The sequence below is a fragment of the Salmo trutta genome, chromosome 5, assembly GCF_901001165.1.
Source record: "Salmo trutta chromosome 5, fSalTru1.1, whole genome shotgun sequence".
Taxonomy (NCBI): domain Eukaryota; kingdom Metazoa; phylum Chordata; class Actinopteri; order Salmoniformes; family Salmonidae; genus Salmo; species Salmo trutta.
Window position 1 is genome coordinate 8,725,019 of NC_042961.1, and position 25,304 is coordinate 8,750,322.

At 43.9% G+C, this 25,304-nt stretch overlaps 1 protein-coding gene across 4 annotated transcripts in view; it reads right to left on the reverse strand.

The window, feature by feature from the left end:
• The window catches only part of LOC115193600 (tau-tubulin kinase 1), a 31,073-nt gene that overhangs the window by 4,067 nt on the left and 1,702 nt on the right, over positions 1–25,304 (reverse strand). For 3 of the 4 annotated variants that reach the window (XM_029752398.1, XM_029752400.1, XM_029752399.1), the window contains exons 2-14: positions 24,673–24,831; positions 23,328–23,475; positions 22,024–22,097; positions 21,550–21,693; positions 20,459–20,563; positions 18,317–18,382; positions 18,063–18,155; positions 17,596–17,721; positions 17,134–17,291; positions 16,348–16,552; positions 13,622–13,806; positions 11,089–11,638; positions 174–2,293 (exon numbers count right to left, since the gene is read on the reverse strand). In XM_029752398.1, the coding sequence (XP_029608258.1) occupies positions 174–2,293; positions 11,089–11,638; positions 13,622–13,806; positions 16,348–16,552; positions 17,134–17,291; positions 17,596–17,721; positions 18,063–18,155; positions 18,317–18,382; positions 20,459–20,563; positions 21,550–21,693; positions 22,024–22,097; positions 23,328–23,475; positions 24,673–24,780 (4,082 nt within the window). In that variant the 5' untranslated portion in view covers positions 24,781–24,831. The remainder of the gene's footprint in view (positions 1–173; positions 2,294–11,088; positions 11,639–13,621; positions 13,807–16,347; positions 16,553–17,133; positions 17,292–17,595; positions 17,722–18,062; positions 18,156–18,316; positions 18,383–20,458; positions 20,564–21,549; positions 21,694–22,023; positions 22,098–23,327; positions 23,476–24,672; positions 24,832–25,304) is intronic. The other variant, XM_029752401.1, reaches the window with a different exon arrangement.

Genomic DNA, 25,304 nt, shown 5'->3' on the forward strand with positions numbered 1-25,304 from the left:
TTATAATCTGGAGGTTTTCACATAATATTAATATTATTATCCATTCAGAATATTATTCAAAGGGCTGGGTGAACAACAGAGTGGATAAAAGGCAGCCTTGGCGTGAGCCCCTAGAGATCGGGAATTGATTCGAGCATGTGTTTCCTGTCAAATACGCTTTTAATTGAACCTACCTAGTATATATAGTTGAAAGTTGTGGTTTCTGGAGTTTAGCATTGGGGCCCGTTTGGGAGACAGCATGAGACGGTGTAACAGAGGATCCCTGCAGCTTAACAGGTGTGACAGGACGGGGTATCCTGCTCCTTTGACGCCCCTCACTCCTCTCCCCCCAAATTCCCCTCTCCTTCCTGGGCAGATAGTTGTCCTCATCATGGGTGTCTTCCTCTGACTGGATCTCTGCTGGAACTTTACAGCCATCATCCGCAGAGGACGCTGAGGAAACAGAAGCCAGTCTTAGCATGCGACCTTGCCTCCTTTCCATGACCAACCGGGCTAGGTGAGGTCGCTTGGCCCTCTGACGAGACTTGAATGACTGGGACGTCGCCGACTGGTCCTGGTCCGAGCTGGTGTCCTCCTCAGACCGAGAGAGAACCGGGATTCGGCTAATTTTCCGAGGCCTGGTCTGTTTGCTGGCCTCTTCTGGATCACCAGGGTCCTTTGGTTCCTCCTGTGGAGAAGCCTCATTGTTTTGTTCGAGCTGGACCTGGCTCCCCTTCTCTGCTAACATCACGTCTTGGGCTGGCTCCATCTCAGGGGAAACGGCAATAGGGGTGTCCTCTGTTTCAGAGTCTAACTTGGTTTCTATTGAAATGACCAGGATATCCTGGGCTTCAGGTTCTTCTGGGGGACAGAGAATGGGAGAGGAGAGGTTTGACTGGATTGCTGGCTGGCCTTCGTCCCCAAGTTCTGGCTCTTCTTCCATCTCTTTTTCTGGAGGGATTAACTCCTCAACCTCTTTCTTTGCAACATCATTTTCCTCCTCCTTAGCCCTGTTGTCTCTCTCTGGAGAACCTGGGATTTCTCTCTCGGGAACTTCCTCCTTGGACCTACTCTCTCTCTTATCCTCCTCCTCCTTCTCCTCAAACCTGCTCACTTCGTCCCCTTCCTCGTCTTTCTCAAAGGCATTGCTTTCTGATCCACTCTCCCTCCTCTGTACGTCATACGTCTTTTGGAACTCCCCTTCAGATCCACTCTCCCTCTCCTCTTCAATGTCTCTGTTTGGAACCTCACCCTCAGATCCACTCTCCCTCTCCTCTTCAATGTCTCTGTTTGGAACCTCACCCTCAGATCCACTCTCCCTCTCCTCTTCAATGTCTCTGTTTGGAACCTCACCCTCAGATCCACTCTCCCTCTCCTTCTCAACGTCTTTGTCTGAATGGTCCACATCGGATCTGCTCTCCCTGCTCCTCTCTTTCTCTCCATCCAAGACACCCTCCTCTTTCTCTTCCTCCGAGTGGTTCTCCTGTTCGTCTGTGGGCTCCTCAACCAGCCCAGGGAGCAGCAGCCTAAGCTGCAGAGTCCCTGAGGAGCTCATCACATTATGGTGGGTAGTCTCGGCAATGTGTACGAATGTCCGCTCTACTTTGGTGAAAGGAGGGGAGGTGCTGGTGGGAGTAACAACATTGGGCGCCACATTGACCAGGATGGAGGAGACGGCCGTCGAAGGCGGTTTGGGCTCGGACTTCAACTGGGAGAACAAAGTACCTGGCTCAGACACGTCCAGCAGGCTTCCCAGAGGTCCCAGAGCTCTCTCGCACTGGGGTGTGATGGCTGCCAGCGTCCCCTGGTGGCTCCCGGCATCGTCCGGGGGCAGATCGCCCACCACGGCAAGGGACCTCCTCACGTCTCCAGGGGAGAAGAGCACCAGGGTCTTGGAGCCTTCCTCCAGCTCCAGGTCCGGATCACCACCAAACCCCACTCCTGCAGAGGCCCGGCGAGGGTAGTCCCGAGGAGGCTCGTCTGCAAGAAGAGTAGAGGGAGCTCCATCATCACCCTCCTGGCTGTGCTCGCTGCTCTTGGGGCTCCCATCACCGCTGGACACTGCCCCAGCCCCGACCTCAGCGGCATCCACATTCCCATCCTGATCCTGCTCAACACAGGTTCTGGAATCAACCTCAAAGGAGGTTTGGAGAGGCGGAAGGGTGGCGGCGCCGGTGAGCAAGGCAGAGAGGAAGTCCACCTGTCGAAAGCGATGCAGGGCCAGCGTGGGAAGGTTAGGCCTCTCTCTCTCTACACCCTGGAAGTTGAGGTCCTCCCCACTGCCATCCTGGTATGGGCTGATCTGCTCCAGGGCCTGCAGCACATCACAGAGAGAGGCTGTAGTACACAAGTATCAAAGAAAAGGAAATACCTTCCCTGAAAGCCACACTCTTAGAAAAAAAGGTGTTATCTAGAAACTAAAAGGGTTATTCAGCTGTCCCCATAGGATAATCCTTTGGAGAACCCTTTTTGCTTCCAGGTAGAACCCTTTTGGTTCCAGGTAGAGCCCTTTTCACAGTGGGTTCTACATGGAACCAAAAAGGGTTCTAGCTGGAACAAAAATGGGTTATACCTGGAACCAAAAAGAGTTCTCCTATGGGGACAGCTGAAGAACCCTTTTGGAAAGCTTTTTTCTAAGAGTGTAGGACATAATGAAATATCAGATGTATTATCTAACAATGAGTTAATGAAATGAAAAGGACAAACATACGAAGAACACCCTCACAAATACTTCAGTACACATCAATACACACAGACACCTGCAAACTGTTGCAGAGCAGAACCAGTGTATGACCTTAAAAACATGAATATATTAGAAAACTTTAGATACGTTTAAAAATGACTACCATAGCATCAAACCATTTTCCATTAGCCATGACTGAATAAACACAAAAGGCAGCAAAGGCCAAATTAAGTACTTCCCAAATCCTTAAATCATATTTTGGCTGTATACAAGCGTCTGAGAATTGTCTAGTATAGTTGACATACATGGATAAAAAAAAGGCACAGAAAGTCCATAGCACAGCATTATACATATAATACTGTATATATGTACATGTTATGTTCTCTGTTTTCTTTTAAATTGCTCAACCCAGGTGTGATTTCATGTGTAGCCATGGTTACAAACAGTGCATTGCCAAATGTATGTACAGCTGTGAAGCACATATACAAGATCACATGACGAGATGACATCAAAGTGTTGAAACGTTGTCGATCCAGCAATGTACTAATATCAATTTTTTGTATGTTTATTTAAAAAATGGCTTGATATACATGCTTTTAAATACATAATGTTATACATAACTCTACAGGGTTATTGTGATACAAAAACAAATGCTTATAATATATTCACAAAAAGAGAATAGTGACTGTACTGTCCTCTACTGAGAGGCACTCACGGATCACAATGTTATTCAAATAATGGTTGACATCTTTTACATTCGCTCCAAAGTGTTAAAAAACTATGATTGCCACTGTATTATCTTACATATTCCCATTCCAACCCACCTCCCACAAACATTATTTGTAATGAACTGGAGGATAGTTCATTGCAGGAAAATAATCCTGCAAGTATTTTATACAAGAGTCTCTTCTTTCACTGAACAGATGTAGGATCTTCATTTGAGCACTCTTTTGATGCTGAGAATTTTCCTGCACAGCAGGAAATGCAAACTTGTAGTGTATTTGAGTTGTTTGTCGATTCCACTTTGAAATTTCAGACTTGATTTGCCCTAACGAACAAAATGTATGAACCCTACAAAAATGTCCAATCATTATAATCCAGGTAATAATTCGCATTTCCTGTTTCTGCAGGACTATTTTCCTGCTGTAGCAAATTGGCTCAAATTAAGATCCTACATCTGTATCTCTCACAGACACATTTTTTATTTCACCTTTGTTTAACCAGATAGGCCAGTTGAGAACAAGTTCTCATTTACAACTGCGACCTGGCCAAGATTGGGACACTGGGCAATAAATAAGTGACTCAGAAACCAGACAATGTTTTTCCTCTTGCCATCTAGCTGTCTTTCCACAAGCACAAATAAGTCACCAAGATCTACATGTAATCAGGACAGTACACACAGGACTGGAGCAACATTACACAGGCTACAATTGCAGTATATGATTGCATGCCATTTTACATGAGAATGCTTCAGTAGGAAAACTCCCAAAACCCACTTCAACGTTACCAGACAAACAAAATGTTTTTAACAAATGTTTTTAAAAGATGCCTACCAACCTTACTTAGGTATTCACTGATCCGTGAGTATACTTTTCTTGTTTGGAAATAAACCAAAGTGCAGCAGATAAACTGTAGACCAGCGTAAACAAGGACCTATCACATCAGACTTTACCAGTTCAAGCGAAGTGGCGTCCGATATTATTTATTGTACGAACTGAACTGAGATCAGGGCCCATATTCACAAAGCATCTCAAGAGTAGGAGTGCTAATCTAGCATACATTTTTCCTTTTAGATCATAATGAATAAGATTACATGGACAGGGGAAACCTGATCTTAGATCAGCACTCCTACCCTGAGATGCTCGACATAGAGCCTCAGAACTAAGCTTCATCAGAGGGTGATAAATACATTCAGTGAATGTCATTATTGGATCACTGAAAACAGTGAAATTGATGGAAGACCAACCGGGCAACTGTATTACATTTCCTCGTCATTATACAACCTAGACATGGCCTCAATTCAACTAAACCTGCATTGTGGTGTTAAAGCAGTATAGCTCTTCTTTCCCCATGGTCAAATGAAATGAATTAATAGAGCGGTGTTGGGTACTGTCAAATCCATAGAATTAGGAATCAGAATGGATCATAACAAGAGTGGTGTGATGGAAAACCTCCAATCATGTTGATTTTATCAACATTGGTGTCATATTGGCTTAGATGTGATGGTAGGAAGATTTGAATTTCACATTGACATAAATCAATGCCTACTGATAATGAAATAAATCCTAAATCCTACTACTGCTGGCCCAATGCTCTCACCTCCGGCACCATATAGGCCTACTTCCCCTTCGCGGCAGGGATCCCGGTTCAAACCCCGCATGAGCCCTTCTGCTCCTATCCTGTCATTAAACAATTATTTTGAAAAGGAGTTTGGAAATTCTGTTCTCCTTTGTAAAAAAAGAAAAAGCACTACTACGAGGTAGAGAGGTACGTTTGTAAACAAAGGCACTGCGTAAACATTACTAGGGCAGGTTCAATTGAATTTCAGCCTAAATCCCCTCCTTTTAAAACAATTACAGTAGATAGCAACACATTTTGACAATACGGACATTTCACAAATCTATAGTTATGACTGGTGCATCAAAATGAAGGCGTGTTCTTAACAAGAGCCATGTCCTCTGTCCAGACTCAAGGCAAGATCAATTTAATTATTCACAACAGTAAACTAGATACAATTATGGAAAATAAATAATTATTGCTGGTAACACTGGTAATACTGTCACAACTGAAACTGAATACAATATGATAGACATGTTATAAACGTGTTATATACATCTTCAACATTTATATGCAGTAAGAAAGCAGCATTCCACTGCAATGAGGGAAGCTATTGCCTATCAATCTATTGCCTATCAATCTATTGCCTATCAATCTACTGCTTATCAATCTACTGCTTATCAATCTACTGCCTATCAATCTATTGCCTATCAATCTATTGCCTATCAATCTATTGCCTATCAATCTATTGCCTATCAATATATTGCATATCAATCTACTCCTTATCAATCTATTGCATATCAATCTATTGACTATCAATCTATTGCATATCTATCTACTGCCTATCAATCTATTGCCTATCAATCTATTGCCTATCAATCTATTGCCTATCAATATATTGCATATCAATCTACTCCTTATCAATCTATTGCATATCAATCTATTGCCTATCAATCTATTGCCTATCAATCTACTGCCTATCAATCTACTGCCTATCAATCTACTGCCTATCAATCTACTGCCTATCAATCTATTGCCTATCAATCTACTGCCTATCAATGTATTGCCTATCAATCTACTGCCTATCAATTTATTGCCTATCAACCGATTGCCTATCAATCTATTGCCTATCAATCTATTGCCTATACTGATCCATGACAGTAATAATTTCTCTTTGTTCATCTCAACATCCTGGCAACATCCTGGCACATTAAAGCAGCATCTCCAATGGCCATTCAACATTTTGAATGGTCATTGGAGCGGCAGGGTAGCCTAGTGGTTAGAGCGTTGGGCTAGTAACCGAAAGGTTGCAAGTTCAAATCCCCGAGCTGACAAGGTAAAAACCTGTCGTTCTGCCCCTGAACAAGGCAGTTAACCCACTGTTCCTAGTCTGTCATTGAAAATAAGAATTTGTTCTTAACTGACTTGCCTAGTTAAATAAACGTAAAAAAAAATGTTTTTGCTATGCTTTATTTGAAATAACAAAAACGAACGGATTTTGGCTTTTAACAAGAACAATATGTGAATGAAAATGGCAATAGTGGTGGTGATGATCCACACACACGCATGCCTGCGCCAGTCCTAAAGCACTTCTAAGCATGTGCAGATGAATGCCCGGTCAGAGCAGAAATGACACAAAGCCCACAGACTCTTTGCCTAAAAGTCTAACTCTCAGAAAGCTACAGTACTCAGTGCTTGAATAAAAACAGCATCTTTCAAAAAACGAGTGTCAGTGTACAATAAAGTGGTGTTTACAGTGTCTGTTGTGTACAAAGTTTTGGACCATGTGGTTCTCTCTCTCCCCCCCTCCTGGTTCTCCTTCTCTGTCCCTCCACGGAGCTGTATGCCTGCACTTCCTCAAGAAGGACAAAATGCAATCCTACTATTCCTGGCCCACGGTCCCACAAACCCACAGGCACACTCGGAGCACAGGGTACAGGCCGGGCCGGGGGGCCTCAGTTTACTGCACAATAATAAAAAAAAAACATTTTGTAATATTCCCTTTTTTAAAACCTTCCAATCCCCGTAGATATAGCCAGGACTGTGTTTTTTCTGTGAGGAGGAGAAGGGATATTGTTGTTGTGGTTCGTGAAAAGGCGCTGCATGTGGTTACACAAAATGTCAGATACAACCCCTACTGGGCTTGTTTATCTGATCACGTCTTGTTCATTAGTTTAGCCAGCATCTGTTGTATCTGGAGTCGGGACAGGTTGAGGACGGAGTGTCGTGGTCGCGACCCCCCGGGGCTGCCGGGTACCAGGGGCATGTGGCGCCGCGAGGGGAGACGGGCGGGGCTGCTCTCGGCAGAGCGGCTTCTCTGGATCAACGCCCCAGCTTCCAAGTTACCATGGGGATACTGCTCCGTCTCCAGGGTAGAGGACGAGAACACGTACGACGCCAATCTTCTCAATTGGTTGGGCCTCGGGAAAGAGTGGTGCGGGTGGTGGGGGTGGGGCCTATCCTCCTCCAACTGAAAAAGACCAATAAGAGTGGAGGAGAAAGGCATCAGGTGGGGGTGTGGCCAAGAAGACTCCGTCTCTTCTCTATCTCTGCTGTCATGGGAATGTCTGTGTGTCTGTCTGGGTCTCTGCGTGTCTGGGTCTCTGCATGTCTGGGTCACTGCGCGGCTGGGTCACTGCGCGGCTGGGTCACTGCGCGGCTGGGTCACTGCGCGGCTGGGTCACTGTGCGTATGCGCGTCTGGGTCTCTGTTCGTATGCGCGTCTGGGTCTCTGTTCGTATGCGCGTCTGGGTCTCTGTTCGTATGCGCGTCTGGGTCTCTGTTCGTATGCGCGTCTGGGTCTCTGTTCGTATGCGCGTCTGGGTCTCTGTTCGTATGCGCGTCTGGGTCTCTGTTCGTATGCGCGTCTGGGTCTCTGTTCGTATGCGCGTCTGGGTCTCTGTTCGTATGCGCGTCTGGGTCTCTGTTCGTATGCGCGTCTGGGTCTCTGTTCGTATGCGCGTCTGGGTCTCTGTTCGTATGCGCGTCTGGGTCTCTGTTCGTGTGCGCGTCTGGGTCTCTGTTCGTATGCGCGTCTGGGTCTCTGTGAGTCTGCGTGTCTGGGTCACTGTGCGTAAGGGTCTCTGTTTGTATGTGTGTCTGGGTCTCTGTGTGTCTGGGTCTCTGTGTGTCTGCGCGTCGGGGTCTCTGTGTGTCTGCGTGTCTGGGTCTCTGTGAGTCTGGGTCTCTGTGTGTATGCGCGTCTGGGTCTCTGTGAGTCTGGGTCTCTGTGTGTATGCGCGTCTGGGTCTCTGTTTGTATGCGCGTCTGGGTCTCTGTGAGTCTGGGTCTCTGTGTGTATGCGCGTCTGGGTCTCTGTGTGTATGCGCGTCTGGGTCTCTGGGTCTCTGTGCATCTGGGTCTCTGTGCGTCTGCACGTCTGGGTCTCTGTTTGTCTGTGTATCTGGGTCTCTGTGTGTATGCGCGTCTGGGTCTCTGTGCGTCTGGGTCTCTGTTTGCACGTGTATCTGGGTCTCTGTGTGTATGCGCGTCTGGGTCTCTGTGCGTCTGGGTCTCTGTTTGCACGTGTGTCTGGGTCTCTGTGTGTATGCGCGTCTGGGTCTCTGTGCGTCTGGGTCTCTGTTTGCACGTGTGTCTGGGTCTCTTTGTGTGTTTGTACGTGTGCCTGGGTCTCTGTCTGTGTTTGTACGCGTGCCTGGGTCTCTGTCTGTGTTTGTATGCGTGTCTGGGTCTCTGTCTGTATTTGTATGCGTGTCTGGGTCTCTGTCTGTATGCGTGTCTGGGTCTCTGCCTGTATGCGTGTCTGGGTCTCTGCCTGTATGCGTGTCTGGGTCTCTGCCTGTATGCGTGTCTGGGTCTCTGCCTGTATGCGTGTCTGGGTCTCTGCCTGTATGCGTGTCTGGGTCTCTGCCTGTATGCGTGTCTGGGTCTCTGCCTGTATGCGTGTCTGGGTCTCTGCCTGTATGCGTGTCTGGGTCTCTGCCTGTATGCGTGTCTGGGTCTCTGCCTGTATGCGTGTCTGGGTCTCTGCCTGTATGCGTGTCTGGGTCTCTGCCTGTATGTGTGTCTGGGTCTCTGCGACTGGGTCTCTGCGCGTCTGGTTCTCCGTGTGTCTGGGTCTCTGCGCATCCGTGTGTCTGGGTCTCCGTGTGTCTGGGTCTCCGTGTGTCTGGGTCTCCGTGTGTCTGGGTGCATGTTGCAGTGAGCCCAACACACACGCACAGACAGCAGAAATATAAGGGGAGGGATCTCTTTTTTCAATCTCTTTTTTGGGAGGGATAAACGAGACCTATGCACAATCGTTTGGGTGGGGTTTTATTTTGGATGGATAAAAAGGGATGTTGTTGGAGTGTTTCAGTTTTTGCCGACTGTCACTGGACATGGATATGCAGGTACAGGCCAATGTTATTTTGGCAAGATATTTAAATCGGGTTTCGAAGAGGCAGAGATTGACTTGGCGCGGAGAGAGAGGAGAGAGGAGAAACATATCACTACTTGTGTTGTGGAACAGTTTTTGTGTACTGGAACAGTTTACCATCATGACCCATAACACTCCTACAATACATGCTCCTTTGATTGACACATGTCAATCAGAAACATATTTGCTATCAGAACATGCACTGACACCACAGCACCATCCAGCATCATCAGCACAAAATGGTTGAAATGGCTGCTATCTTGAACAGGTCTCTAGCAAAATACATCTTTGTATCAATGAGAAAATAATAATGGTTAAACCAAATAAAAACTAAAGGTAACACTTTATTTGGCTAGTCCATCTGTAGATGCTCTACATACTATCAGTAACATTTCAACTATCTACTAACTCCAACCCCAGTGGTTTAAAGTACATAAGTAAAAATACTTTTTTGGGGGGGGTATCTGTACTTTACTTTACGATTTATATTTTTGACAACTTTTACTTTTTACTTCACTACATTCCTAAAGAAAATAATGTACTATTTACTCCATACATTTTCCCTGACAACCAAAAAGTACTCGTTACATTTTGAATGTTTAGCAGGACACGAAAATTGTCAAATTTCATTTATCAAGAGAACATCCCTGGTCATCCCTACTGCCTCTGGCCTGGCGGACTCACTAAACACAAATGCTTTGTTTGTAAATTATGTCTGAGTGGCTATGCGTATATTTTGAAAACAAGAAATGGTGTTGTCTGGAATTTTAAATGATTTATACTTTTAAAGTATATTTTAGCAATTACATTTACTTTCGATACTTAAGTATATTTAAAATCAAATACTTTAACTCAAGTAGTATTTTACTGGCTGACTTTCACCTCTACTTGAGTCATTTTCTATTAAGGTATCTGTACTTTTACTCAAGTATGACAATTGGGTACTTTTTCCACCACTGCCTAACCCTCGCGCTAAACCTGACCTTAACCCTTATCCTATCGCTAAACTTAACCCTTACCCTAACCCTTACCCTTTTTCTAAACTTAACCCTAACCTTAGCAAGCAGTTGCTCATCAACAGATAGTGTGACCATCTGCAGATCATTTACAGATGGAAAATCTAACTTTCACTCCACCCATTTTAGTGACGTAAATCTATGTACTGCCCAAATGAATGTTATTAAAACTATGGCCGTAATTCAGTCATTGCAGATAACAGTTCCTCCACACTGCTGTGCTTCATGAAGTTTGTTTGCACAGCTGTGTGTCCTGGATGGAGGAAGTACATTTTTTATAGGCTATAGGAATATGCAGTGCTGTTGCATACACTGGATGACTTACTAAATACAACACTACCGGTATAAATACAGTACAAATATTATTCATTGACTTTGTGACAGCTTTGTCATTACAGGCTTTAGTCAGTGGATAGATGAAGCGGAAATACAGTAAGCTCTGCACTGTACTGAAAATGATCAAATGAACAGTGGGTATACATACACGTATACTGACCTTCAAAACTACCAAAGCCTGAGAAGATTAAGAATAAGTATACCATTCTTTCAAATTGTGTCCAGTTACATTTTCGACACAGGAAATAACAGGGTAACCTAGACATAGACCCGCAAAAAGACATACACAGATGCAGACAAAGACAGTCCATTTCAATTTAATTCGAATTTCAATTCAGTTCAAATGGACCCCAAACCAGACAAACACTCACACACCAACACACAGACCATTTCTCTACCCCACAGCCCATTGCTCTTACCTGTCCGTGAGCTCCAAAGTACTCCGACTGTGGCCGTGGTCTGTGTCCACGGCTATGAGGCAGAGTGTGATAACCTGGGCACCCAGGACTGGCCCCATTAGACCCCTCCCCTTCTGGCGGTACCCCAATGCCTCCTGCTCGCATCTTTGGCCTCACCACCACCTCTCCACCTCCAGCTCCCCGTAACTTCCTCCACTCCTCCATTTCGTCTAGGGGCCTCAGCTCCTCAGGCTCCTCGTCGGTGGTGGGCCCCGAGGTGGTGGCCTCAGCCCCTGGGCCCAGGAGACCCAGGAAGTCCTGGAGCTCAGTCTCCTTGTCGATGATCACCCACTCCTTGCTGTCAAAGTCTTCCTCCTCGGCGAGTGGTACAGACCGGATGAACGCGTTACTGTGGGCCTCGGGGTCGGCCACAGAGGCTACGGAGACCTCTTGACCTGGTCTACCACTGCCACCCTGCCGGTCCCCACCTCCTCCCTCCAGGGAGTGCATCTGGGCCGGCTGGGAGGACTGCACGTGGCGGGACGGGGATCCCAGAATGTCCATACGAGACCTGGTAGGAAGACAAAATCATTGTAAAAAACCTTGGTAAATGTTCATTTTGACAGTGTGCATGTGTGTTGTGTTTTAATGTGTTTTCAGTGTATGTGTGTGTTTGTGTGTGTCCCTCGGGGGGGCCAGCGGGCTCTGAAAATGTAATAAGAAATTGTTTATTTTGGGGGGGGGTTGGGGGCCCCCTGGAGGTCACCCCCCCACTCCCCAGATAGAATATGAACACGTCACAAGCCATGGCAAAAATATTTAGAATTACAGAAGATTAGATATAAAACTGCAATTTTCCTCTCTGCCACATTTCCCTCCCTTGCTCAGACCTTGCAGTGGGGCCCTGAGAAACCGCGGTACACCACTGGTCTCAGGGTAGTAAGTTAGTGGTCTGTTGAAATCCCTTAAGTGGTCGGTGGGGTTAACTCCTTCCTGGTTAGCTCTGTCCAGGGGTGACGTTGGACGGGGCCACAGGATCTCCTGACCCTGTCTCCCGACCCACATGTCTCAGTCCCAAGTAGTAATGCTGCAATAGCTTGCATGTGCCGGGGGAGCTAGGGTCAGCCTGTCTTATCTGGTGTACCGTGATCTTAGGCTCCCACTTCATCTCTTCCTTTTCTGTTTTAGTTTCGAGACCCGTGGTCCGCATTGATGTCATTCTGTGTCCGGATCCGAACTGCAGTCGACCTGTTGAGGATGGCTGCTCTATAGCCATGGTTACTATCTGACCCTGTTGGTCATCTATGAACGTTTGAACATCTTGAAAAAAAACGATCTGGCCCTAATGGCCATGTACTCTTATAATCTCAACCCAATACAACCAGAAGAGGACTGGCCACCCCTCGCAGCCTGGTTCCTCTCTAGGTTTGTTCCCAGATTCCTGTCTTCTAGGGAGTTTTTCCTAGCCACTGTGTTGCTGCCTCTCCAATGCTTGATCTTTGGGGGTTTACGCTGGTACTGATGTAAAAAGGGCTTTATAAAATCTCTTTGATTGATTGTGTGGTGTGTACATAAAGTATACATATGCACAACAGTGTATAACTTGTCTGCACTATACACTGAGTGTACAAAACATTAGGAACACCTTCCTAATATTGAGCTGAACCCCCTTTTGCACTCAGAACAGCGCAATTGGGGCATGGACTCTACAAGGTGTCAAAAGCATTCCACAGGGATGCTGGCTCCATTGCTTCCCAAAGTTGTGTCAAGTTGGCTGGATTTCCTTCAGATGGTGGACTATTCTTGCTACACACAGGAAACTGTTGTGGATGAAAACCCCAGTAGCATTGCAATTCTTGACTCAAACCAGTGATCAGGAACCTACTACCATTTTATTTATTTTATTTTACCAGGTAAGTTGACTGAGAAAACATTCTCATTTACAGCAACGACCTGGGGAATAGTTACAGGGGAGAAGAGGGAGGATGAATGAGCCAATTGTAAACTGGGGATGACTAGGTGACCGTGATGATATGAGGACCAGATTGGGAATTTAGCCAGGACACCAGGGTTAACACCCCTACTCTTATGATAAGTGCCATGGGATTTTTAGTGGCCACAGAGTCAGGACACTGTTTAACATCCCATCTGAAAGAGAGCACCCTACACAGGGAAATGCCCCCAATCACTGCCCTGGGAATGAGTGCCTCCTACTGGCCCTCCAACACCACATGGTCTCCCATCCAGGACCAACCCTGCTTAGCTTCAAAAGCAAGCCAGCAGCAGGATGCAGGGTGGTATGATGCTGGCCATATCTTGTTCAAAACACTTAAATGTTTTGTCTTGCCCATTCACCCTCCATGTCTCAATTGCCTCAAGGCTTAAAAATCTTTCTTTAACCTGTCTCCTCCCCTTTATCTACACTGATTGAAGTGGATTTAACAAGTGACATCAATAAGGGATCATAGCTTTCACCTGAACTCACCAGGTCAGTCTGTCATGGAAAGAGCTGGTGTTCCTAATGTTTTGTACACTCAGTGTATAGCGCCCTCACCCTCGTTTGTCGTAGATGTCTGGTCTCCCGTCTGCGGCGGACACACGGTCTGACTCTGGGCTGTTGATCCTCCGGTACCGCAGAGCGCAGACCTGAGCACCAGTCATTTCTGTGGGAGCTCCACCCACGAGGGCATCAGGACACGTCCCTCTAGCAGGCTCCTCTTCCTCCGCAGCCAACTGCCCCTGGGGGAAAAGGGCGTTTCTAGGGTTACCACTGTTAACGATCACTGTCAAGAGTTAGACCTATTGTGTACTGCCGGTATATAGCAGCTTGAACTGTATTGTAAAGGTATTATTATTTACTTTACCATGTTTGAGCACTTTAAATTCATTGTAAACACAGTACCTGAAATACAGTTGAAGTCGGAAGTTTACATACACCTTAGCCAAATACCTTTAAACTCAGTTTTTCACAATTCCTAACATTTAATCCAAGTAAAAATTCCCTGTCTTAGGTCAGTTAGGATCACCACTTTATTTTAAGAATGTGAAATGTCAGAATAATAGTAGAGAGAATGATTTATTTCAGCTTTTATTTCTGTCATCACATTCCCAGTGGGTCAGAAGTTTGCATACACTCAATTAGTATTTGGTAGCATTGCCTTTAAATTGTTTAACTTGGGTCAAACGTTTTGGGTAGCCTTCCACAATAAGTTGGGTGAATTTTGGCCCATTCCTCCTGACAGAGCTGGTGTAACTGAGTCAGGTTTGTAGGCATCTTTGCACACACATGCTTTTTCAGTTCTGCCCACATATTTTCCTATAGGATTGAGGTCAGGGTTTTGTGATGGCCACTCCAATACCTTGACTTTGTTGTTCTTAAGCCATTTTGCCACAACTTTGGAAGTTTGCTTGGGGTAATTGTCCATTTGGAAGACCCATTTGCAACCAAGATTTTAACTGCCTGACTGATGTCTTGAGATGTTGCTTCAATATATCCACATAATTTTCCTTCCTCATGATGCCAACTATTTTGTGAAGTGCGCCAGTCCCTCCTGCAGCAAAGCACCCCCACAACATGATGCTGCCACCCTTGTGCTTCACAGTTGGGAGGGTGTTCTTCGGCTTGCAAGCGTCCCCCTTTTTCCTCCAAACATAACGATGGTCATTATGACCAAACAGTTCTATTTTTGTTTCATCAGACCAGGGGACATTTCTCCAAAAAGTATAATCTTTGTCCCCATGTGGAGTTGCATACCAAAGACTGGCTTTTCTATGGCGGTTCTGGAACAGTGGCTTCTTCATTGCCTTTCAGGTTATGTCGATATCGGACTCATTTCACTGTGGATATAGATACTTTGTACCTGTTTCCTCCAGCATCTTCACAAGGTCCTTTGCTGTTGTTCTGGGATTGATATGCACTTTTTGCACCAAAGTACATGAATCTCTAGGAGACAGAACGTGTCTCCTTCCCATGGTGTTTATACATGTGCACTATTGTTTGTACAGATGAACGTGGTACCTTCAGGCATTTGGAAATTGCTCCCAAGGATGAACCAGACTTGTGGAGGTCTACAATTTGTTTTCTGAGGTCTTGGCTGATTTATTTAGATTTTCTCATGATGTCAAGCAAAGAAGCACTGAGTTTGAAGGTTGGCCTTGAAATACATCCACAGGTTCACCTCCAATTGACTCAAATGACGTCAATTAGCCTATCAGAAGCTTCTAAAGCCATGACATCATTTTCTGGAATTTTCCAAGCTGTTTAAAGGTACAGTCAACTTAGTGTATGTAAACTTCTGACCCACTGGAATTGTGATACAGTGAATTATAAGTGAAATAATCTGTCTGTAAACAATTGTTGGAAAAATGACTTGCACAAAGTAGATGTTCTAACCGACTTGCAAAAACTATAGTTTGTTAACAAGAAACTTGTGGAGTGGTTGAAAAACGAGTTTTAATGACTCCAACCTAAGTGTATGTAAACTTCCGAATTCAACTGTATATCTCCAGGTCTATCTACAACCAGGTATGTCTATATCATTGAAATGAGAACGAGACCCCATTCAAGTCAATGATGGTATAATGAGTGGACTGGCTACGAGTGTACCCATAGAAGCAAACCAGGAAGTAAAAGTATGAAGTAAAAGCAGGAAGTGGACCCATCAATGTGTGTCTTGGCTAGAAGGGATCCTGCTTTTGTCAAATTAACGTCAAAAGTTCATTTTTTGTTGTATTTTTGCTAACTCTAACCCTATTCCTAACCTTAACCTAATTCTCCTAACCTGCTACGTTAATTCTCCTAACCTGCTGAATAAGTTCATCCTAACCTGCTACAAAACACAAAATCTGACGTTAATTTTACAAAAGCTGGATCCCTTCTAGTCATGACCATCAATATGTGCTGTGATATACTTATTCAACAACTGACATTACAAAAAATACATTCCATTGCATGAGCCACATAAGTTAACATCATCTGAATGAACATTTTACATTACCATGGAAATGATTGCATCACAATACCAGGCAGCCATTGAAAGTGCACCCATGAGTTTACCAGTCAAATTGTCAGAGTTAGAGCTTGCAAGCCCATTCTATTTCTATGGTCTATATCCTCTGAACGTAATAGATGGTCATTGAAAACCAACAAGAAAGTAAACTAGCCCTTCTAATGTACTTCTACCGTTTGAATATATTTAAAGACTATAAGGCAATATTTCATAGTGCTGCCAGTACCACAGTGAGATACAATGAGGACATATTAGATGGTCCCTCCTGTACCTTGCTGATGCTGATCCTGAGTTGGTTGCGGTTTAAGTCGGTGTCGTGCCACGCCTCGGCTTCCAACTGGGGAGGTGTCCCCTCGCAAGGCCTGTTGGGTACTGCAGGTGGAGCGTTCTCCTGGTCACTCAGGTGCTCGTCTTGTAGAACGTCATCTGTGTTCTCCCTCGGCAGCTCCCCAGGAACCAGAGTCACGTTCACCACCCTGGGAAAGCACAGAACATGGACTGATACTGACTATTTTCTTTCTTTTTTTATTCATCCTTTCATTACCTGTATTTAACACGGTAAGTTATTGAGAACATTCTTAATTATTACATTATAACATTAATGAGAGCACATTCTCTTTTACAAAATGATCAGGCGATTAATTCAATTACTGTTGTTGTCGAAAATATCATATATCACTTCAAATGCAAACAGTGTGTTGCAAATCCTCACAGTTGCATTCTAAATCTGAATGAATTGTCACAACCCAGCATTAGACTGTTTGTTCCTGATTCTTTAAGTGAATTAGGCTACCGGTAAATGGGAATTGTGTAATCTCTTGGCTGGCTAGATGTTTTCATATTGATGTGTCCAAAATGTTTTGAAGTGTGATTCCCTTTGAATTCCTTTCTGCTTTCTGCTGTTAAATCTTGTTAATAAGTAGTGGATAGACTGTTCATCTTCATGTGGATGTGTTTTTAATGTTTTGAAGTGTGATTCCCTTTTCATTTTACACAACAGTGCGTTACAAATTCTCACAGTTGCATAAAGCTAAATGGCTAATTTTGATTCCCTTACCCAATCACAGCGGGAGTCTGTCGTGTGTTCTGTTGAGGGGGCGTTGACGTGCTGGTGGACAGAGGCACTCCATCCGTCCCTCCCTTCTCCCAATCAAAAGGCTCGTTCTCTGTGATGATATGTTCCTTCATACTGTTCTCAAAGACCGACATCAGCAACTGCATAGACGATCACAGGGAAAGGGTTTTCGGAAAATGTATGTAAGGTATAAAGTTGAAATTCAACGAAACCTGCTATACAATAATAAGCTTTACTTTAAGTACTAAAATGTATATACTTCGGACGGTTTTTGAATAGTTTCATTACTAAAAATTAAGAGAGAGAGTATGGTATGGGAGTTAGTCTCACATTGCCACACTTCCATGTCTTGTTCACTCTGCTATTGAAATGAATGCCAGAAAAACAAGGTTCAATGGGGGATAAATCTTTTGAATGCATGTGCAGGGAGTGAACAGTAGGTACCTGGTAATCTGGTTTGGTGAAGTAGTCAAGGCCTAAAACATGATCCAGGAAGATGTAAAACTCAGAAGGCATGTGTTTGAGCAGCATTCTGTGGTCGTAGCGCTCTTTAATCTGACCCACTTGCTCCTGGTAACAAACAAGAGATACAGTAGAAAGCATTAGATACCAGTTGAGCACAGCAGACACCAATAGACACTAGTAACCATTCTCTACTGCAGGGTTTCTTAATCCTGGTCCTGGGGACCCCAAAGGGTGCACATTTTATTTTTGCCCTAGCACTACACACCTGATTCCACTAGTGAAAGGTTTGATGATGAGTTGATTAGTGGAATCAGGTGTGTAGCGCTAAGGTAAAAAATAACAATGTGCACCCCTTTGGGTCCCCTAGACCAGGATGAAGAAATATTGGAAACAACTGATATTGGGAATTGTAATAATTATAATAGCAACAGTAGATAGTAGCTCACCTTATCTTTAATTTTTCTCCACGGTAACTGACCGACTGCAAACTCTACCAACATGTAAAATAGCGACCATAGATCGTCATGGCGACCCATTTCCTGAGAAGGTAAAAAATGCATTAATCAGATAATCATTTTCATGATTTACTGGAGTACATACACAACAGCAATTTTAGATTTCCTGACAAAATGATGTTAACACAAAACCCTCAGGTTAGAATTCATTTGTAGTGCATTTTTCACCCTAAATAGACACTTACTTTGTTTTTATGAGCATTTACTGATGCATAACGAACAGTTCCCCGAAATCCCGCCACAGTTCTGGGCTGGAAAATAAAATGCGGTAAGTTCTCTTTTCAGGACGAAACCCGAAACATAATTTCCCTCAGACAACTAGAAACAAAACGATTTATGGAACTAAAGTACTTAAATGAAAACCTAAAACGAGACGAGGAAGGATATGGAAAATATCTCAGGCAGGGAGAGATAATAAAAACGTAAATGGGATCAAGCACCTTACTGATGAGACGGATCACAAGCATGCGCTTCGAACAGAAAAGCCCAAAAAGGAACAGCAAAACTGCAAAAAATAAAACAACACAGGTGAATAAGGAACAGCATCACATGGCAGCACAACATCTGTAAAAACCTTAAAGGAAAAATACACTTAAAACTATCTTTTAGTATTTTTTCATTAGTCCACTGTTGATACAGTCCCAAAATGTTTTGCATGTGTTTTGGGGACTGCATCAACAGTGGCCTAATAAAAAAATACCAAAAGATAGTTTTTGAGTAGATTTGTCCTTTAACATCAACGCTATGTGAACATATAACAAGGCAATTTCCAAATAAATTATGTATTAATTAACGTTAACAAACTATTAACTAATGAATTTACAACGCTTAAGGCATAACTTAAATGTACCATAATCAGATGACATCATCTTCTTGGACATCTTCCTAATGTTTCTAGTTTCTAATGGTCATTGGCATCTCTGATACAATAACTGGAAACTGGTTATGTGCACCACCATTTTGATAGTAACACCCATTCCATTCTGAAGGAAGTCCCAGGAATAGTGCCTCAGAAACTGCATGTTAGAATTTACAACAGTGTGTTTGTGTGTGCGTGCATGCATGAGTGTGTGTGTGGTCCCGTCGCTGTTCTATATCTGCAGTACAGGCCTGCCTATCTAATCGATGACTGGAGGCTGAGTCAGCAAGAAGAAAAACAGAAAGAATATCCCCTGTTGCCCAGGATAGCCAACTGTGTATTAGCCTGTATCAGGCTAGCCAACTGTATATTAGCCTGAATCAGGCTAGCCAACTGTATATTAGCCTGAATCAGGCTAGCCAACTGTATATTAGCCTGAATCAGGATAGCCAACTGTATTTTAGCCTGAATCAGGCTAGCCAACTGTATATTAGCCTGAATCAGGCTAGCCAACTGTATATTAGCCTGAATCAGGCTAGCCAACTGTATATTAGCCTGAATCAGGCTAGCCAACTGTATATTAGCCTGAATCAGGCTAGCCAACTGTATATTAGCCTGAATCAGGCTAGCCAACTGTATATTAGCCTGAATCAGGCTAGCCAACTGTATATTAGCCTGAATCAGGCTAGCCAACTGTATATTAGCCTGAACCAGGCTAGCCAACTGTATATTAGCCTGAACCAGGCTAGCCAACTGTATATTAGCCTGAACCAGGCTAGCCAACTGTATCAATTGAAATCAAATTTTATTGGTCACATACACATGATTAGCAGATGTTAATGCGAGTGTAGCGAAATGCTTGTGCAGTAATATCTAACAAGTAATCTAACAATTCCACAACAACTATCTAATACACACAAATCTAAGTAAAGGGATGGAATAAGAATATGTACATATAAATATATGGATGAGCGATGACCGAGGCAAGATGCAATAGATGGTATAGAATACAGTATATACATATGAGATGAGTAATGCAACATTATTAAAGTGGCATTATTAAAGTGACTAGTGATCCATTTATTAAACTGGCCAGTGATTTCAAGTCTGTATGTAGGCAGCAGCCTCTCTGGGTTAGTGATGGCTGTTTAACAGTCTGATGGCCCTGAGATAGAAGCTGTTTTTCAGTCTCTCGGTCCCAGCTTTGATGCACCTGTGCGGACCTCGACTTCTGGATGGAAGTGGGGTGAACAGGCAGTGGCTCGGGTGGTTGTTGTCTTTGATGATCTTTTTGTTTGTGAGGGTTTTAGGTGACAAGCCAAATGTATTCAGCCTCCTGAGGTTGAAGAGGCACTGTTGAGCCTTCTTCTATCATATTATATATATTGTTGTTAGAATGATTCAATAGATTTGAATATTAACATACCATAAAACATGACATTAACAAAATCCTTCCACGGCTACTTACCGGTCGAACCTCTCCAGTAGTGTTGGTGTACTGGCGAGCCAGGCCAAAGTCTAACATGAAGCACTTTCTGTAGGTGGAGGGGAGTCGACCCATAGCAAAGTTAGACTGGGGAAAAAACGAGAAACAGATTGAGTTGAGGACATCACAGGAATATAAACAGGTGAAGCCCAAAGCACTGTTTCCCCCTATCATTGTATAGACGTGAGACTAGCTTTTGCCCAGAACCTAAACGAATTAGACTTCTATTGGTTTTAATTGACAATATTGGCGCCAATAAGGCCTAGATGTTACGTTGAGGCTCACTAACCCAAAGTGCTATCCATTTTTGAGCACACAGACTGAGATCAACATGGTTTCTCTTACGGCTGCTTAATTAATCAAATTCCAATCAAAATTGGAATATTGATGTGCAATATCCATATCGCAAGAGATCCATATCGCAAGAGATCCATATCGCAAGAAATCCATATCGCATGCAATATTTTGAAATGCTACCCAGCCGCGTTTTTATAGTTTTACTTCGTTTTTTTTCTCCTCTTGCGTCTGCTTCCCACACACACCAAGCCCCGTTCACCTATGGCAGCTCCTCCTCCCCGCTGTTAGATTCACTATACGTTTCCATGCTGTTCTGTTAGGTCAAACATTGTTCCAAGCAAAAACGATGCTGCTTTCCACTTTGCTTCTTAATATAAATCATTCTACATTTCTATGGTTCCAACAGCTCACCAAAGTGTTTTGATCTACTGTGTATTGCGATACAAATTGCAATCACAATATTTGGTAAAAAAAAAACGTAATCGCAATTAGATATTTTGCCCATATTATGCAGTCCTAGTCTCTCTTTCTCCATCTCTCTCACACACTTCCATCTGTCTCGCTCTGTCTCACCCCCACTCGGTCGCTCACTCTCTCTCACACACTCCCATCTGTCTCGCTCTGTCTCACCCCCACTCGCTCTCTCACTCTCTTTCGTTCTCTCTATCTCACCACCATTCTTTCTACCCCTTACAATGCCTTATACCTGTAACCACACATCATAATGCCTTATACCTGCAGGCTTTAAGTGAATAGTTACTGAGAGCGCCACCTACAGGCTTGATGTCTCTGTGCAGGAAGCCCACAGAGTGGATGGCCTCTATGGACTCCAGAATCTGTTTGCCCAGGCGTAGCGTGGTGCTCATGGTGAAGGTGCCGCGAGGCTGACTCCTCCTCAGGTCTGCTAGGTTTCTCCCCTGCTGGGGGGGAGAATGGGTAGGGAAAGAGTGGGGGAGAGGGCGAGGAGGAGAGGGAGAGAGATGGGGAGAGGGTTGGGGGAGAGAGAGAAATGGGAAGAGTGGGAGGAGAAAGAGGGGAGGAGAAAGAGGGAGGGGGAGGGAGGTTAGGGGAGGGAGAGATAAGAGAGAGGGGGGATGGAGAGGGAGAGAGGGGGGAGAATGGAGAGGGGGACGAGAGCGGAAGAGAGAGATAAATTAATTTTCAATCATTGTTTCCTACTTATTTGTAGCCTTGGCTGTGATTCTCTCTACCTAAGGCAATTCTATCAGACTGTTTTGATAGATGGTTACCTGAAGTTGCATGACCACATAGTTAAACTTCTCGTTCCTTCCACATCCGATGAATTTACATACATGATTTTTTCCTGTGAAAGAATGGAGAGAGGTTAGTGTAAATGTTACAATACAGTCAGTATAACATTAGCTATCTATAAATCTACTTGTACCATCACAGTTAAACAACTGATTCAGTTGGATGTTAGACCAACCCTTGTAATAATCCCAAAACATTTTGCATCCTTGTTAGAAGAATTGGGATCAGATTGCTTTCCTAGGACCTGATACATTCAGAATGTGGTATCTTCCTATATGAATGAGGCATTTATCAGAGAATTAAACATATTAAAAGTCATGTAGTCCCTAGATTTAGTCATACAATACAAGTAGGGCATGCTAACTTCAGGCAAGTCATTTCCAATAACCTTAGTCTTTCAGGTTGATTTGCATTTCAATAACAGTAGTAAGAGAACATTCAGGGTATTTCCCCAAGTCATTTGAAGAAGGGTGCTCACTAACAGCACAGCCAGGCAGACACAAATTCACAGTTTCATGCTCATTAACAATGCTCCCTGCCAGCAGTCACAGTTCTGTATCTGTTCCTGGGGCTATAGACCAGAACAAGCCACAGAAATACCCCCAAATAAATGCTGCCTAAGAGATTAGAATCTCTGCATATTTCAACACAATACGCTCATGCTCAGTTGGATTGTGACAAGCTGTTTTTTTACGGGATTCCAACAATGTGAAACACTCAATGCCAAAATATTATTTTTCACAAAGCAGTATAAACCCCAGTGCAACAGACATGTCAACCGAGTCACTACCCAACTCATCCAACCCCCGAACAAAACAAACAATCACCACACCTTCAACCTGGTCCAGACAGATGCCAATAACACTAATCAAATAGCTAGACAGACCAACGTTTACCTCACTTCACTGTAGACCATAGATAGACAACTTAATTAACCTCGCCATGCTTATTCATGTACAAGGTGATGTTGTCATTGATTGATCGTGTCCTTAGTGATCCCTGTCCCTCCTTGATAGACGCCTGCCCTTAACTTGCACTTTCTATCTATTTCACAACAGGAGAGTGGAATTCCATCACAGAGGGCTATATACAGTATAGTGCAGGAGAAGGGAAAGACTGGCAAAGGCGGTCCCAGGAACTGAACCCACAACCTTTGGGGTTTTAATACGTGCTTTGTATAGATAGGATTACAGGTGCTTAACCACACCTGTAGCATGTGTGTATATGTGTGTGTGTGTGTGTGTGTGTGTGTATGATACTGCTCAACCACAAAGACCCTTACCTTGCAGTTTCTTGAGGACGGCCACCTCCATCTTGAGAACCTGTTTAGGCTGCTGGGCTGACTCTACCTTCAGAGCCACATTCTCCCTGGTCAGCAGGTCCAATGCTTCATAGATCTCCCCAAAACCTCCCCCACCAATCTTCTTCAGCTGGAAATGGTGGCAGAGAAGAATAAACACTGTGAAAAACGGAGTAATGTGGATGTCTGCTAATTATGGTTTGCTGCCTGTTCTTTAAAGTGAACATTTAAAAAATGCTAGTTCTCAACTAGCCTGGTCCCAAAACTGTTTGTGCTGTCTTGCTAACTCTTATAATCCTTGTCACGCCTATCACTAGGCAGGTTTCCATTGACCCAGGTTTGTTCTACAAATGGTTTTATTGCAATGTGTAATGGAAAGGCAGGCAGATATAGCAGAGATGTTCTAAAGATCGATAACATTTTTATCCATTTGACAGGAATGGATTTAACTTTTTTGTCTAACTTTCTTTATCGCGACAAATGATGGTGGAAACTGTGTTTTTCGAATAAATTACTGCCAAATAATTTTGAAGATACATGATGTCATCATGTGCCCTGTGTAACTATAAAACTCCACTCCACATTTCATTCTAAATGCCTACTGCTTGCTAAATCTATTTTGTCAACTATAAAAAATAATGCTCCTTTGCAGGACAAGAATGTCCTGACTTTTAAGAATGCCTGAATTGCTTCACCTTGCTTTTCTGGTTGGCTGGCAAGTTTCACCGTCCAGTTATTTCAGATCTACAGGAGTGCAAGTTTCACCATGACACAGAGAATTATTAGAATATGGCAAATATTAGTCAATTATTGCAATCTGGCCATGCCGTCTTCCGCGGGCTACCTGAGACAAGAATCAGATAGGTGGGAGGGCAAACAGGCCGTCGACAATTTATTAATGAGCAATTTGCCTAAATGGGTAATGGAAACACTTCAACCACTCATTTGTTGACACTGTAGGTTTTTGCGTAAAACGGTTTTATTGTTTGTTGGTGTGACATCATTACGCCCAGCTGTTTTTATTGACTAAATATAGTTACATGTAAATGGACCCTAGCAGGCAATTGTCACATCTAATGAATATGGAACTTTCTAAATGCTGACAAAAAAATAACTGGACAAGTTAATGGAAACATACTGACCGTACGATTTGGCAAGAGAGCACCAACAGTTCTGTGACCAGGCTAGTTCACATCAGGGTAAGGAATATTCCAAATCAGGGATTCTCAACTAATTTCATTTCAATCAATTACTCAATTATTCAACCAATCACTCCACTGAGACTCAATTACATGGTCAAAATGGCACTGAAGATAAATAAACTCACCACTTTCCATCGGTCCTTTACCATGCAGTTGGGAGACAGGATGTCCACCTGCTCCCCCGCTCCGTTCATGTTTTCGTCGGGCTGGGCGACCGTCCCTACACACTGCATTGGTCGGCCAGACAGAGGCACAGCAGCTCCCAACTTGATTCAGCCATTTACCTGGGAAGAAAAACACACTAATTTATGCTTCAAACCCCTTGTAAACTGGAGACATCTCACTCACTAACGCCTCTGAACCCCAAATGTGTCTATGGGCTAATGAGTAAACAATTCAGCTCCACTGTCAGCACCGCGGCCCGCGTTCAAAACAAATGTGTTGGTTGCAGATTTAGCACCAGGGACAGCAACAGTTAGAGCTAAAACGTGTGATTGTGTGCAAATTCTCTGCAAATGGAATCCATAGGCACAGGTGTGACAGAAGCTCTTTTCAGCACATTGGACAGCGCCGTACAGCACCGTGCAGGCCAAAAGTAGCGCCACAGACCCCCTAATTTCACACACCTGCTGGCATTCCCTAAGATTGTGCTGCCTGCCAGACACCACACCTATTAGAACAGCTGGGGTCAAGACATTCTCAAATCAAATGCAGAAGCATGAGAGAACATCCAGAGCCTCACACCAGTGTGGAAGCT